Here is an 18,062-nt window from a genome sequence, read left to right as displayed (position 1 = left end):
CATTAATTGACAACTATAACAATAGATTTTCCTTTAAAAAATCTTTTTCTGTGAATGATTTCTTTCCTATCACATTAATTCATGCCTTTTTAATGCTTGAAGTTGTCTGGAGTAAAATCTGTCTAGCTTACAAGGGAAACACTTGTGTCTAAGGATTTACCTTATAAATGTGTTTATATGCAATGAAATTCTTTTCAATATATATGGAGTTGATTTAATCTTAAAGTGATATATTTCCTCAATAAACACAACAGCTAATTTATTTTCAGATAGAGATCAAAACCAAAAGCTTTGATAAATAGATTTAAATGAAAAAAGGAATATTAATGAAATTTGGATTTACCTGTCTGACTTAGTTAAGTTTACAAGTGGTATGAAATAAAAAGTTCAGACACTATACTATAGTGATTTGTACTTTTTCATTCAACATTTATTTCAGAATGAGATAACAGAAACACCAACAATGACAACATATACATTAATAAACCATACATCACTATCCATATGATAATTTAATACACGCATACAGTGATAAGTTTCACAAAAAACTCTTATGTCTAAAGTTGGTCTAAATTTGATCGGCTAAAGATGATCTTAAGTTTACTAAAGTGTTCATGACTGACGATGAACTTAAGTAGTAAGATTTTTTGTGAAAATAGATCCTGATCCTTTGTATTGGGTTATCTGATCCAGAGGCCCACTGGATCCTGTCTTAGTCTTAGCTTAGTAGCTGGCATTCCTCTATGTCATAAGGCAATCGTTTTCTTTGTTATCATTCAGTTTTTATGCTTTGATATTTAAAGGTGTGGGGGAGAAAGTACCCCTCTCCAATGGCTATAGATTATGATCAAAGTTAACAAAGTTTTCTATAAAGGAAATTTTAATATTGTTGAATGTTTGCATACACATTAATCTATGAACACTTCAAAAAGCTCTTCAAATAACATTGTAACCTATATTTGTAATCTGGCTTGCAGAAAACGATTCAGTGAATGGTCATAGTCAAAATATACCAATAAAATTTATGTCCTACGGTAATTATGAAGAAAGTGTTTTTGATACAATTATGTTTTACAAAAGAAAAGACCTGAAGTTAGTTTTACCCAGAGATCCAAGGATAAGAGGATTACAAATTAACAATTATTTCTACTTCGATTGCTTTTTAAAGTTTTTGAAATGTATGCAAACAGAGATAAGCGAAATATAAATATGTTTATGTCCTTAATGGCCTTACATTGTAATAAAAAAGTTTAATACATTACATTTAAATGCATTTTCTAGGGAAAAAAAGTTTTAAAAAATGAAGACTTTCCAAATAGTTTTTGCATTAATCCAGGATTAATCATTGAGAGAATATGGCACAATAACCAACTAGGAGAGTGAACTTGAAGAAGAGGCATTCTTTATTCCTTGTCCAAAGTCAGGCGATAATAACTTACAGGTTATTGTTGCTGTATGCTTTATTTGTTTTGGTTTATTGTTTTTAGCACAAATCAAGCTTTTAGTTTTCTCTTTTGAATTTTTGTCCTGTCAGGCCTTTTATAGCATACTATATCTTATTGGTTTTGCTCATTGTAGAAGGTTGTACAGTGTCCAATAGTTGTCTCTGGTGGATAGTTGTCTCATTGGCAAACATTCCACATCTCCTTGTTTCTTATATTAAATTCTAATTTTTTATTCTCATATTACCCCGGTATATAACAATTTTTTCAAAATAGCTTCCACCCCCAATTCAATAGTCAGTCTTAAAAATGTTAAAATAATGGGCTTATACAAAAATTTGAAAAGCAATCCTTATCCTGTAAATATAAATAAATAATTTCTACAGCAGATCTGAATTTGGAAAATGTATTTAACAATTGACTCCCTAGATATTAACTGCAATGATACAAGTCAGTAATTTTTTTCAAGATAACACACAGAAATATAAAGTGTTTTCTTACATTCCAAATTTGTCCATATTTGTTACAAATTTAGGAAATAGGTGGTAACAAAATAAACCATTCACAGAATGTGAACATTAATTCCTGTGTTGTAATGATTATCATAATTGAATTCATTTTCATTTTAATTTATTTAATGAAGAGTGAAACACTTATTTCATTACATCACAGTAAAGTCAGTTTATTATGTAAGATGTTTCCATAATGTATTACAGTAAGTTAACCGAATAACCAGCTTTACCCCATTCTAAGGATGACCTGGCAAAACTAATAGCAAGGTCTCAATTTTTCTCTGAAATAAAGCCCCTCTATATTCAGTTTATCAATAAAAGTTAGCTTTTAATAAAAGCCAAATTGTAACATATTTCAAAATTTGAGAAAAATGAGAAAATATAAATTTGGACATCTTACTACATATATGCCTTTATCACTACTAGTCCTTTAATTCATATATCTTGAAATTACCATCATTCTCACCAACAACAGTTTTCAGAAAAATATATTTTTGATTCCATGTTCAATAATATTAGCTGAATTGTTTACACATTATGTTTGAGATTATAAATTCACTACAGGCACAATGTGTGTGCCCAGTGTTTTATGAGAGGAAATAACATGTATGTAAAGTTTTGTAAACATATAAGGAGAAGGTCTGGAATTTCAAGTTTTAGTTACAGCTTGATCTATATGAACTTTAAGAGTTAGAATTAAGTATGTACATTTTGGAACATTTTACAGGCTATTAACTGTACTGTATTATTGATTCAAAGTCCTAATTAGGACATTCATGAACATGTACCTTTGAACAATAAATCAAATCTGCATATATGTATTAATATTAAAATCATACAAGCATTTACTAACAGATTCAAGTGAGCAAGTGCACCATGAGAGCATTGTAGGACTTTCCTGAACATATTGTAAAATAATCCTTTTGTTCAAAATTAACCTTTTTCATCATTTAATTATTTATATATCACTATTTACCCTTTTTGGATTGGAAGGGGGAGGGGGAGTCTGGGGCTACAAAAGCCTCCATACTCAAACAGTGCCTCATGAGCCAAAATTAGGACCAATTACTCCACAATGTCTTTGCAAATGCACATGTATCTGTTTTATATCGGTCATCATTTCAAAAATTGGAATTTATTGGACATCATCTAGAAGTCAAGCCAACCGTCATTTAACATCTCAATAGAAGTAATAACATTATTAACATTTTATATGAAAATCTACAGATTGATTTCATCTTTTTTTCAAGTCCTGTTACAGTCTTCACGCTGCACCACGGGCACAGTAGTCTAGGCGTGTAAAATTTCTTTTGGGCCTGTTAAAATCGTCTGTACAGGCCAACAGAGTCTAACTAAAATTTTATGAAATTTGAGCTCTGGGCCTGTAGATTTAAATGTTTATTATGAAGACTGCGGTTATACGTCTTATATATGCAGTTAGAAACTTTCTTCAAATTGAATAAAGATCAATATTTAGGACAGTCATACAATATGTAATGTTGTCTGGTTTTGGAGTGTTTGATCAACACATTATTTTTTAACACACATATATTTTATGACTCAAGTTAACAGGTAAAGGATGGTTGTCTTTTTGCTGATTCACAAAATGTAAATTCAATACTGATTAATAGTTAACAGTTCAAAGATCAAAATCTACATTTCAATCTAATGGAAAGAATGAATATAAAAAGACAGTACAATAAATTATAGCCGTTCTAAAATAAGAATAATTTATAATTGGTGGAGTCCCATGATGATGTAGTGTTTAAAAATCATCAAGTTCAACATTGATTTACAGCTAATTCTGTTCAGTTGTTATAATATATTTTCAACTATTGTAAATTCAATTATCCATTGGATACCAATTTTCGTGGATTTCATTGGTAAAGGTGAACCACGAAATCTAATGTTCAACAAATGACAAATGTTCTACAAGGCTTGAATGCAGACTTTGGCAAAACCATGAAATTAAATATCCACGAATATGTAAGGGTTACTTAATACATGAATATTGGTACCAAAGAAAATAAATGAAACCACAGTAGTCCTTGTATGCTGATAGTGCAAAAAATCAACGATCAACCTTTAAGATATCTGATTTTAACTTTTAATATATAACAACAGATATTTCAGTTCTCACATCGTTTGTCATTATATATATATATTGTTCATTTCGTTCTATATTGGATATGGTGTACCTTTAAACAGATTCTTGGAATTTTAAATAAAGCTAAAAGATTATTCTGAATTTTATTGACCCTGTCTAACATTTCTTTCCTTAAATTATATTGACTTCCATGAAAAATGTTCATGCATTCAAGTGGCAGGAGTTTCACTTAAAAATACCAGATGCTTATTGAATCATTATAAAGTACTACAAGAAACATGTAACATGCTCACACTGGCGTGCTAAGCATACACACATCGTAATTCAAAGTATCGAAAAACAGGAAGTAGATGTCTGACAGATCTGAAAAGTTCTCACACCCGACAACTCATCACCACCAAGCTGCTGACCAAATATGAAGTCATTCTGTTCAATAGTACATGTACTGGAGAAATTTTTGTTAAAAAATCCTAATGAAAAATTCAGGGTAACAGCAAAGAGGAAAATAATATCTAATAGATCAAAAAAAAAAAAGCTCACACATTACAAATCATTGCTGCTAACTAAATATGAAGTCCTTCTGTCAATTGAATATCAGAAAAGTGTGATTGATGGATGGTAGAAGGAAGTGCAAGCTGAATGCAATACAGTCTCCAATCTAGTGGGATTACAATAAGATCCATCTATGATTTCATCGTTTTATAAAGAACTTATAATGAGGGCTTTCAAAATGGACATTATATTTTGGATTGAAAAAAGGCAATAAAATCTGTTCTCAAGATTGAAATCTTAGTTCATATCTATCTACTGTAAATTCAGAAATTATTGCATGCATTTATTATTACGATTTTGTCAGTATAGTCTTAAAACAATTTTGAGATAAATGCTGTTTAATTCATATAAAATATTTCAAAATGCGAGTTTTAATTATTGCGTCTACAACTCTGTCACTTTTTTTCGCAATAATTTCTGAATTTATAATCCAAATATGTTTTGACTTTTTGCTTGAAAGAAAGTTCTTAATTACTATCAGATATATTTCATTGTTCCTACCTGTTTAAGATCTAATGTAATTGTGACATAGTTATATTGGTCACCATTGGTCAATGATGGACTTTGCCACCATCTGTTACTGCCATCGATGGCATTCCAGATAGGGTGCCGCTGACGTCTATCTTGGCTTCTAGCATCACAAACATCACAATGCCTATTTTCTCCAGGAAAGATTTTGACATGTTCCACTAATTTACAGAATCTTTCTTTTCCCTGAAGTCCACATGTTGCATTTGTTGTTATATTAGAACGAGTGGCCAAGTTCAGGATATCAGGAAACAAAGCTTTAGCATCTGAAATTAAAAAACAAATAGTTTGAAAAGTTACACAGTGATTTGTATGATATCTCATAGCTTTCCATGGTTAGTGAAAATAATCACAAAGCTATTGGGTTTTAGATTACATGTTTTCAGACTTTGCACACAACAAACCAAATGAAACATCACTTCAAATTTCATATTTGATGAATCAAAAATCCATGTTTCCGATAACTTTTCCTTTATTTTGTTGTTGCTGTATCAAGGAATAAAATGTTCAAATAGTATTTAAAAGTTTAATGCTATGAAAATTACTGGATGAAAAGTTAACCTAGTACTTAAGAAAGGACAACTATTCATTCTGTTTTTCAGACCATAAGTTATCTATACACTTTTAAAAAATGGAATTATTTTTTGCACTGTATTTAAATGAATGGATCACCTTGAAAATGCATTAATTATGTGTCACGGAACATTACCAAAACAAAAAAGCTCACTACAAGTATGTATCTCTTGTTTAGAATTCAAGTTGGTGGTCAAGATAAGAATGATAAAAAAAAACCTTAAGAAGACCCAGAATGGCTGAAACCTTTCTAAAATGGTTTCAATTGCTTACATTCATTTCAACTTTGATGGATAGTTGTCTCATTGGTAATCATACCACATCTCCATATTTTTATATTACTCCAATTTCATAACTATGGTTTTTAGTTATATCCATTTACAATGTTCTTGAAATATAAAATTGGGTAACCTTTTACCTATTTTACTTTGAAGAGAGAACAATTTAATTTATGAGATAAGCTTCCTTTACTATTAATGGTTGTATCCCCAAACAACTGACGATAAAAACTTAAACCAAATAAACATAGAACTGCAATAACCGGCAGAAGTACTAAATTAAACAGGCAGTCTGCCAGGAGTACAGCTGCACTTTAATAACACAATTTATGAATTTGCAAATTGTAAAAATTAATATATACCTACTCTGAGAACTAAAATAACATGTATCTAAACATAGATCAATCAACTGATTATAAGGCAACTTTTTCAATAGTATAATTTACAAGTGTTTACCAAAAGTTAATAAAAGCTGTCCACTGGTCTTGGTAGGGGTATGTTTAATTGAATGCAAAACATATCTCTACATTGTATTAAGTTCAATAATTCATAAATCAAATGTCATTTTGTGTCAGTTATAACTAAGTCTTTAAAACAAAATTCAGTTTAATATTATGTGCCAATATAAGATGACCTACAAAACCTGAATCTCGGCCCAATTACCGAGTTCCTCTTTCAGAAAACAAAAAGGTTTTTTTTCATTAAAGATGTCTTTACATATGACTAGATCTAAAGCATTTGTTTCTTGTGCTTCATAATCCACTTCAAACCTGGCAAGCTCATACTCATTTCAGATCTATTACAAAAGCTATAATGTTCTTAACATCAGTTTCTAATACTGCTCTGTCAAAATTAGTTGAAAGATTTCTTCACTTTTCTAAAAACATTAAAATACCATCAATTTAATTAATTACTTTGTTTTAAATACTACTGTATCCAATAAGTTATTCATTACAAAAATTTTATTATGTGCTGTTGGAATGCTGAAGTAGGTGTTTCTAATTTTGCAACCATGCAAAATTCTTTCAGTTCTTGTTTAATTAATCAATTACTGTTTTTCTCCCACCTTAAAATGTTAACTGTCTGGAAATTAATCAAGAGAATTGTACCAACTGATGAGGAAATCAAATTAAACTTCATTATGTCAAGGTCAAACTAATTCTGCAACAGTCAATAAAATTATGATGCAGCTGGAGAAAGGTACAATACAGAGGGAAAAAGTAAATGTTTTATAATAACACTGTGAACGGTAATCATTATCAACAATTCTTCTAGAATCAAGAATTTAAATTTTAGATGCACCTAACTTAGGCAACTATTGAAAATTCTTAATTGAGATTTCAAAATATATGTCATTAAGCAAATTATTCTGACTTTTTACAATACACTGTCACTGAAATGTTTTGCCTTTGTGGTCTTACAGATACGTTACCATAACTGTTTAAAGAGAATGCTATGGGTGATTTCAAATGGACAAAAAAACAGAAGCTGTCTTTTTGAGGAATAACAAGACTTGTAAAACAGGACTTAAGAACAATGTGTTTTGGAAGGGTGACATATCTACATGTAAACTAGTGGTTGATTGATTGATTGGTGTGTAATGCCACCTTCAACACCATTGAGCTATTTCCTAGCAGTCAGTTTTTATTGGTTGAGAAAGTTGGAGTTTCAGGAGAGAACCACAACCTTTGGGTGGAAAACTAACAATCCTAGTCAATTTAGATTAGGGTAGAGTGCACGTGTGAGAATCAATCTCACAACCTTAGTCTTGACTGGCTAGTGATACAGTACATAGACCACTTTAGCACTGAGACCTCTTGTTACATATTGAGTAAGAATTCTAAATATTTCACTCCACATTTGCCTAGTATCAAGCTCAGGGTATATACATATATGACATACAGAAGACCTTCTCCTGAATATGCAAGTAAAATTTGCTGCTGCACATAAACAATTCATAAATCAATCAATCTAAAATATATCCTCTTTTACAAATTGACATAACATATACAATTAATGATTTGTTGGTTGTTATTTTCTTGTTGTACTTGTTGTTTTACTCCTGTTTTCTATCTTTGTACAACATAATGCTTCTTAGGGCCCCTAAATTGGGAATGAACAACGTGTTTTATATACATGTCAATATACCCTACCACCAGCAAGGGAATGACTAACAATCTATCTGGCTATATTCATATTCAAGAAGAGAATGACATTCTTATTATATCAATATAACTGTAGGTGTTGAGATCTCCACCTAAGGTGGCCTATTAATACCCTGAAAGGTACTTTACTAAATCATCCATTTTACCTGGTTACTTGACCTAATTCTATCTACCTATAATTTATAAATCTGATTTCTAAATATGACATTTAAGATGACCGCGATAACATTTTCACCTCATACAAAACATTTACCATATGAATTTACAATTAAAGTTCACTATAATACCATCTTGGCACACCATTTATTTAACTTAACTGAAATTTAAGCAGGATTTTAACAGTTTCTTTTCATATCAAAATGCATAAGTGCATTAAAGTTATGTTTGTAAAAATGACATTACATGCAACAGGTGCATTTTAGCATTTATTTGTATTAATATTGTATGTGATCTTTGACCTTTACACAGATTTTTTACAGAAAAGTTTAAGTTTTTGTAGAAGATTCATCTTGTCTTACTTTTTGAGCCTGATACTGAAGTGCTCATGTAAAAACCACACAATACAAATATACTTGGATTGAAATTAATGCATTTTAATAACTAATATATACCCAAAGGTTCAAGTCCAGTCTATCTAAATGTTGTCGAGATCTGAGAGTCCAGACCCTCATGTTTTGGAGACTTGAAGTCATTAAGAAAAGGATAATAATGTTTTGAAGGAACCGTCCAGATTATAGATAAAAGGCCTAACAGATGATGAAAATTATGCCAAACCTTAGAAATTTCACCAACTAACTTTGGCAAAATAAGGATGATATGTTGTACATTGTATCTTAAAGTCATATGAAACGAGTGACTGGTGAAATATAATGTTTATCCAATTCTTGATCCATTATGCATGTATATATCATAAACTTAGTCCTCTGTGCATGATTTTATCATTTTTCACGCAAATATATCGTATAATCGTCAATTTTTTTTCTCTGTCTGTTATGATTTAACAAATATGGCTGCTCATTAAATGCTGTGTTTTGAAACTGAATTTTACCGATTGTCACCTTATAGTAAACAGTCAACAAAAAGCATGGGTATTTAGTACGCGTTTAACATGCACAATCAGATAATTGTTTATTTTAATGACAGATCCATGCATATTGCGATCATCGGATTTTTACGAGGAGGGTCACACTAAGGTCACAATGCATCCAGAAAATATGTCAGCGAATTGCTTCCTGGAAGCAAGCAATTAAAAATAAGTAAACCTCTTCTAAATGTGGACAAATAAAAGAATTTTCCTCAGAAAAAAGTATCTGTAAATAAGTTGTATAATGAAAGCTATCCATTCAGTTATAAAAAAAACATATATGCATAATTTTTTTTAATTTGAGATTTCATATGACTTTAAGTAACTCATTCCAAAGATAAATTACTTTAAGTGAAATATAAAAAATGCATATCTTTCAATTATTTATTTTTTTTGCAGAAAAAGCAAATTTAAGTTTTATTACCAAAATTATTAATTTTGGTAATAAAAGCTTCAAATTTGCTGTTATGTTAAGAAACTTACTTTATTTAGAATGTGTTAATCTTTAATGTGAGTATCATTTTCAATTCATTACTTCTTTTTTAAGAACAAATGAACAGAGATAAAACTTTAAAGATAAAAACATGTTTCTTTGACACAAGGTAATAACCTAGCTTTTCATCAAAACTATATGTCTCATGATACTACAACCACCCCATCTCTCTTACATTTCTATTATATCTATATACCATGACTGGGTGGGTTTTTTTTCTGTTAATTTATTATTTAAAGTTTTGCAAGTGAACTGTTAAACACTAACTCATTTGAAATCCAAAAATAAACAGTAAACATTTGTAAGCATATCAAACTGTCAACAAAGAGATTATATGTAACAATGATACCCTTTTAGAGGGGCTTTTACAAATTGGTACATTAGTGTGGGTATAACTAAATTCCTTTTCAAATTTTGTTAGCTTGAATTTAAAAACAGTCTGAAATTTGAGATGAATAATTACAACTATAGTTATCCAACCAAACTCAACTTGCCTATTTATTTGAAATAGAGCACATTTTTTACAAATTCCTACTTTATCCACTCAAATCTAAACGTCCATTTACCGATAATTATTGTGGTACAGTATTGTGATATATATTTAGTGTAGAGAGCACCTGTCTCTATAGGGGTACTAAATAATTGACCAATTTGTCACAGTCACCCCCAAGAAGTCATACATCATCTCATATAATCATCTGATCAAATTTCAAATTTTTCTACATGTTTTAAATTTCATTATATGGACCTGTCTTTCTCTATATAATAGTATCTTGCCCAGCTCTATTATTTCATTGATGTCAACCCTTCACTTTTAAAAGGGATGCCCACTTGCTACATTGTTAATATAATTTCAACAATAAAGACACTTTACTGGACAACTGTTGATGTTCAGTTTATCTGACTACAAGAATTACCAAAAACATGAAAAAGGGGTTGACTTCTCTTAACAAAACCAACACTTCAAGAGCTTATTTCAAGATGAAGAATTTTGACCAATGATCATTAGTACAATATAGGTTATCATGTCTTAATAGAGATGTAGCTTAGTACAATACATAGAAGATTTGACCTCTGCCGTTGACCTCCATTAATCTTTGTATTTGAAAATGATTTTCTTTTTCTTCGAATAGATATATATATATGTGTATTTTAAGCTAAATTAAGACAGAAGCTAAAATTGGTCCTATTCACCAATAATTTTCTGTTTCTTATAGACGTGATTATACCAGTACAGATGAGTACTTCAAATATTTTTTCGAGATTTATTTTACAAATTATGACAGGGCTTTCAGCAAAATGACATAAACATTGGCAAATGTGACCAGACAACTGTTTCTTACCACAGAAATTATATATCTCACGTTAACTGGTCAGCACTGGCCATTATACCTACCATACTTTAATCCCGCTATAAAGATTTCTATGTGATAATCATTTCTCCATCTGCTTTGAGGCAAAGTTAATGGACAATAAAAAGTATCTGATTATTAAAGCATACCTTAAATATATCAAATTAGATAGGGAAATTAGCTGAGAATGTATCTTATATTTCTCCAGAGGATTATAAGGGTGATTGGAGGTATTTTGAGGAACCAAAGTTAACTCAATTTTAAAGCAAACAGAGCACATAGTTTATCTCTTTAAACTGTGGTTAGATAATCTTTTTCACAGTAGTTATATAATAACATTAAACTGTGGTTAAATACTGTAAGTAAGCTCAGGAAAAATTCTCCCCCATCATCAAATACTGGAAGGGTCATAACATCTGCCCTTTACAACCTCCCTGATAAAATATGATGACTTTGTAAGTGACAGTAGACCCTTGTTAATATTATAATAATTATTTTATGATAGCCTTACCATTTTTATGAGCAGAAATAAAATCTATATGAATTGATGCAGCGTCTGGATAAACAATTATCAAATTCTTATGAATCTGTAGTAATTGATGGGTTGTATTGCTGTACTGATCAGAACAATGTTTACCTTTCATTTGATCAAAGAGTAATATGAAAGAAAACATCATTTTTTCCCATATTTCAGATATCAAAATAGAAAGAAACAGGTAAATATTGCAGATGTTCAAGTTATAAGACAACTATTTCCCGAATTTTCTCTTTTCTTTCACTTTTTCTTTGTTTTCAAAACAAATTCTGAATGAAAACTGGTTAAAGCATTTCTTCTATATTATCTATTTCAGTAAAGCCTTTGTAAATAAATAAGAAAATTGGACATTAAAATTGCAAACTACATTATAAGTGCTAATTTTCTTGCAAATCATTTTATCTATTGTAGAAAAATAATCAATTTAAAAGTTTTAAAAGCCAAAGGAATAACTATCAGTTCAATATATATAAATCTATTTTACGATTAAGATAAATATTAGTTTTGACATTTATAATAACATTTTTACACCTCCTGGTGGGAGTAATTCTAATGACAATCTAATGTTTGTTATTGGGTAACCAATAATTGCCCTCTCTTTAATATATTTCTTTATTAAAGTATTTTATGTGGACATGTAAATTGCTAGGTTAATTCAATTATCACACAAAGAAAGTAATGAAAATAGCAAAACCTTTGGAGATGATTGGACTGAGTTCAACGACCATCTGTATGAAGGCCACCTATATAGTAATGCATATCATGAACACTTAAATTACTGGGTCATACCTTCGCTGGTGGACTGTTAGTCCCTAAAGGTATCACCAGTTCTTCAGTGTTAATACTATCATGTGGCATGAAACTATAGATACTGCTTTATCTTACTTTGCTGTTTCAAATTCATTTTAAATTATGGAATGTTTCTCCCTCATGCAAAATAGCTCTAATTACATGTCTACGTTTTGGTTTTACTGTTGGCCCTTTTTGGTTCAGAATTTCTTATATGTCTGATTATATAAGAGTTCATTAACATTATTTTCTGCAGAATCAAAAAACTATCAAAGTAATAACATACATAACTATTTTAATCATGTATAAGTCACCATCCCATCTCCAAACTTTCTCAATATTTACAATTTTTCTAATTCTCAAAATTATTCAAGATATATGTAAAGGGAATTCCTTATCTAAATATGAATACAAAAAGAAAAATTTCAACTGAGGAAAAAAAAAAATTGTGTGATATTTGTTAAAAGGTTTAATCCTCAGGCCAAAACAGTTTTCAATTTCCAGATTTTTCTCATTATGGAAGCAGAAGTAAAACTTCATTTCAATTTGACAGGGATCATAAATAAATGCAGATGGAGATACCAAGCTGATTGGACCACTCAATTTTTGTTGACAAATTCCTTGCATATATGCTATAAATATGCTGTATATATATAGGTAATTGCATAATGATATAGAAAGTAAAAAAAAATCATTGATCTGAAATAAGCAATCTGTTTGCTCAATTAACAATTATGAGTGCCAAGACGTTGAACCTCTAAGTGTCAATAAGTTTAATAAACAGCTTTTTTTTAATCATCAAAAATATTTAATGACCAGAACACCTGCAAATTTCAATGTCAGGTGAAAAACTTAATCAAAGTTTAAGAATTTAATTAGAATTTTCCTATTGATATAGTATAAAATGTGTAAATCTGCCACAAAATAACAGGCATCATCATACAATATAGATAATTATCTTACATAGCCTATCCTTACAATCTCAACAACATATGGCTAATCTTAGATTAAAGTTTAAATCAAATTAAATCAAATGAAGTAATTGAAGTTTTCAAATGTTACCTCATTACAGATTATAACATTCATTTCTAATTCCCTGATCACCTTACATTCACTAAGTTATTAATGGAAATCAGGTCAGGAATGGTCACCTTAACTGGCACATAATTATGTAAAATTTAAAAAAAAACATGTCCTACTAAGCAATGTTTTAAAGAACCAAGGGGTATAACAGTTTTGTCTTAAATTAAGTGCTGCAAAATATTAATAAACAAGAGGCTGTCACAACGACAGCAAACCGGATTTATTAACATTTATTTGTGTCCTGGCAATATCACAGGAACCATTACTGATGAATGGTGAAAGTGAAAATTGTCAATATCAAATTTGACCTCCATTTTGTCATCAGTATCAACATATTAAAATTTGAAAAGCTTAGATTGAATGGTTCATGAGTAAATGCAACAACCTGAATGGAAACGCCATTTTACGATCTTTCAAGAACCATAACTCCTGAACGGTAAAAGTCAAAATCGTCATTATTGAACTTGACCTCTATTTTGTCATCAGTAACAACATATTAAAATTTCAAAAGCTTTGGTTGAATGGTTCATGAGAAAATGCACGGACACGGCGGGAAAAACCATTTTTCAATCTTTCAAGAACCATAACTCCTGAACGGTAAAAGTCAAAATCGTCATTATTGAACTTGACCTCCATTTTGTCATCAGTAACAGCATATTAAAATTTCGGAAGCTTTGGTAGAACAGTTCATGCATAAATGCACGGACACGACTGGAAACTCCATTTTTCAATCTTTCAAGAACCATAACTCCTGAACGGTAAAAGTCAAATTCGTCATTATTGAACTTGACCTCCATTCTTTCATTAGTAACAACATATTAAAATTTGGGAAGCTTTGGTAGAACAGTTCATGCGTAAATGCACGGACAACTCCATTTTTCAATCTTTCAAGAACCATAACTCCTGAACGGTAAAAGTCAAAATCGCCATTATTGAACTTGACCTTCATTTAGTTGTCAGTAACAACATATTAAAATTTTAAAAGCCTTGGTTGAACGGTTCATGAGTTAATGCACGGACAACATTTGATTGCCGCCCGCCCGCCCGCCCGCCCGCCCGACTGCCCGACCGCCCGCCCGCCCGCCCGCCGTACATCCCCAAATCAATAACCGACATTTTTGTCACAAAAATCCGGTTAAAAATTGCCTTAGATGGTTTCAGCTAACTCTGAGATTCAATTGGTCTAATTGCTCTAATATACATTGATCTTTATAATAGTTTACTTTTACAAATTGTGAATGGTCTAAAGAGTTGTCTCATTGGCACTCATACCACATCTTCTTATCTATTGAACTGATCCAACTTTTGTTATTACATATGGCTGTGTAATACCATTTATGGTAAAGGTGATTTGAGAATTGTACATAATACCTTTTTTCATTGTCTCTTCTCTCAACTTTCTAAATAGTTATTAAAAATTAACTTCCTTTAATAATTTTACATTTAAAAATTAAAGAGATATATATATTGAGGCAACAGCCCATGGTTGGAGATTGCCAAGTGCTGAAAGTTGTACTGGTCAAAGAAATAATATCTATCCTGACCAATCTTACTTTACAGAAGCATTCACCTATAATGGTTTACTTTTATAAATTGTTATTTGGATGGAGAATTGTCTCATTGGCACTCACGTGCACACCACCTCTTCTTATATCTAATTATTAACTTTTCATAATTTCCTGTTCAATCCAATTTATAAAACATATTACCCAGTGGCAGATCCAGGAAGAGAGTTCAGCGGGCTGGAACCCCCTTCCTAATTGTTTTTGGATGATCAATGCATTTGAATGGGGACATATAGTAGGAAGTTGTACTCCCCCTCTTTTATCCTGGGTTGGGAACCCCCACTTTTGAAAATGGCTGGATCTGGCCCCGTTACCATCTTGATTAAATTTACTCTCAAAGATATAAATTGCTCATAACCAATGAGTTACAGGCCTTTATTGCATAGAGATCCTAAGCTGAGAAGAATAAATTCAATAGAGATAAAAATCTTATCAATGATAGATTATGAGCTGATAAAGAACATGTCTATAAAACCTAATTCCACCCATGCTTTTAAAGATGGACTCAAATTCATAAATTAAAAATTACGTCTTTTGTTTGGTTTCTGTATGAAGACAATAACAGGTGCTGTAAGTCAAACCTGAGGTGAGAGATGGGTATTTAACCTTTAGTACTTTGATCTGTCAGTCCGACACAAGTATTAATTATTCACGCTGCCCAAAGCTTTGAATCTTTTTTATCGACAACCAAAGTGTATTTTATGCTCAAATAAATACCTGTCATAAGGCTTTATTGACAAAACAGATCAAATCTTACCTCCCATCGCACAGATTAAAAGGACCAAGTACACCTACAAAGATTTTCAAGTAGAAAATTTAAGATTTAACCTCCGTCAAACGAAACTTATATGAAAGGAGCAGTTTTACACTTAGATTCAACATTTGTTTTATCCAATGAAACTATTTTTATATGCATTTTCATCTATATGTAGAATCAACAGGCAATTGCCTAAATATGTATAAATAAGAATCCATCTAACGTACTTGACAGCTAACTATCATGTTTAATCACCTATGTGATGAAATTTTTGGAACATAAAAGTATGCACCTGTAAATCTTTTTTTTTTTTTACAGGATGAAGAAAATAAGTTGCAAAATGATTGCTAATGCGACAACTATCCAAACAGACCAAATGACAAAGATTTGCACAGAAAAAATATAATTCACTGTACCACTTCACAACAATGATCAAACCGATATTGTATAGTAAACAAATTGTATAAAAGGTACTGGTATAACAGAATATGAAAACAATCCAAACGATAAAACCAACAACCTGATCTATGCTAAAAACATTTTTTTAAAGCAAATAAGACACACAGCAACAATAACAACCACTTAAATCGTGTTCCTGTCTTGGAACAGGCACATTAAGAAAGTTGCAGTGTCTGTACAGTTACATGTATAAATGTAATTGAAAGACTTATCACCAAAGCAAATGAATATAAAGGACCAATTTTAGATCCTTGGAATTATTGCAAGATTCCTTGCTTTGACTTCTACTAGCACTGCTTTTACCAAAACTTGACAGTTGTAATCAAATTATTGCTTTATTAAAGTAAACATATGTGTGGATGTTCAACAACTGTTCTATAAAAACTGCTGTAGTAAATTCAGATCCAAGACATGAATGTATAAAGTCATCCATGCTACACTCGTTTTTCCTGTCATTTTTTTTTTTAAATTTCATGAAAAAAGGGACACTTTTCAATCATAGTTCTCCATAGGTTATTCTTATTCCTCTTTTATGTAACAACATTTAATGACTGTTTACTTCTTTTAACTTTTGTTTTCTTTAACATGATGATAGATTATACTTTAAGTGTATCATGTATAAAGATGGACTTAAATAAAACTGCTAAGTCAGCAAAATTTACATTTTACATGTATGGTTTATATTTGACATTTTAACTTGAAATTCCTATTTATGTACTTAAGTCAAACATGAGAGTTTTAAACAAAGAAATGTGTATTGATTTAACTGTCCAGTGTTTGTTTAGTATGTTTGATAATAGGCAGACAACATTACTGTCCATTTAAGTATTGTTAGCTAGAGAAATTCAAGTGTCTTAAAAATTTAATAATAAATCATTCTATTCATGCAAGCCTTCTGTCAAAAATACAAACAGTAACTGGAAGCTTTGTATAACAGATATGGTCATCATCTTACAGATTAATCATTGACCTATAATGTTTCTTCTTTTACCAATTGTGACTTGGATGGAGAGCTGTCTTATTGTCACTCATACCACATCTTCTTGTATCTATAAACATCCTTATTTCTGACAGCATTTCCGATCATGGCTAATTCTAATGATGAAGTAAAAACCTTCATTACTTACAAATGTATTCTTTAAAAATTCAATAATTTATGGCTGGAACACTTTATAATATTTGATTTTTTTTACAATGGTTAGTCCAGGGGTATAATTTTTTTTTTTATTTAAATAAATGCTGATAAAACATCTTAGAACTGTCTGCAAGGAACTTAAGAATTAAATCCTGTTTCAGCCATTAGAACATTTTTTTTTACTCCTAACCACATGAAAGTCATTAAGAAAACAGAAACTTTCTGACTCATATAATGACTTTTAGGCATGGAAAGATTTTCTTCAAAAGAATTTGTGGTTATACACCTTTTCTATATAAGGATATGAAAGCAGTGTTAATCCACCTACGATACTACATGTATACCCCATATAGAGAGAAATTATATCACTAAATAAATTACATGTAGTTTACCAACATATCATTTAAATACATATACAGCTCAAGTTGATCACTGATACAGGATCATATAGAGGTATAACAATACTATCTACATGATCTTGGTTTTTACCCAAAGGTCAAGATGTCCTTAACTGATAACCTAAGTCCATCTCAAGAGGAGATTATCAATATCTTCATATTTTAAGTACAATTTCACAAATGTGACCAGAATAAACTACATGTAATAACCTCTTATGTGATCTACCGTTTCAACATTGTCATTGAACAACATTG

General features: G+C 30.5%; 1 protein-coding gene across 3 annotated transcripts in view; it reads right to left on the bottom strand.

The window, feature by feature from the left end:
- LOC139516133 (laminin subunit alpha-2-like) overlaps nucleotides 1-18,062 on the bottom strand; it is a 104,324-nt gene that overhangs the window by 75,519 nt on the left and 10,743 nt on the right. For all 3 annotated transcript variants that reach the window (XM_071306024.1, XM_071306031.1, XM_071306015.1), the window contains exon 2: nucleotides 5,115-5,407. In XM_071306024.1, the coding sequence (XP_071162125.1) occupies nucleotides 5,115-5,407 (293 nt within the window). The remainder of the gene's footprint in view (nucleotides 1-5,114; nucleotides 5,408-18,062) is intronic.

This window comes from Mytilus edulis, chromosome 1, assembly GCF_963676685.1.
Source record: "Mytilus edulis chromosome 1, xbMytEdul2.2, whole genome shotgun sequence".
In the NCBI taxonomy this organism is placed as follows: Eukaryota; Metazoa; Mollusca; class Bivalvia; order Mytilida; family Mytilidae; genus Mytilus; species Mytilus edulis.
This window is presented reverse-complemented; position numbering and strand designations above follow the sequence as displayed.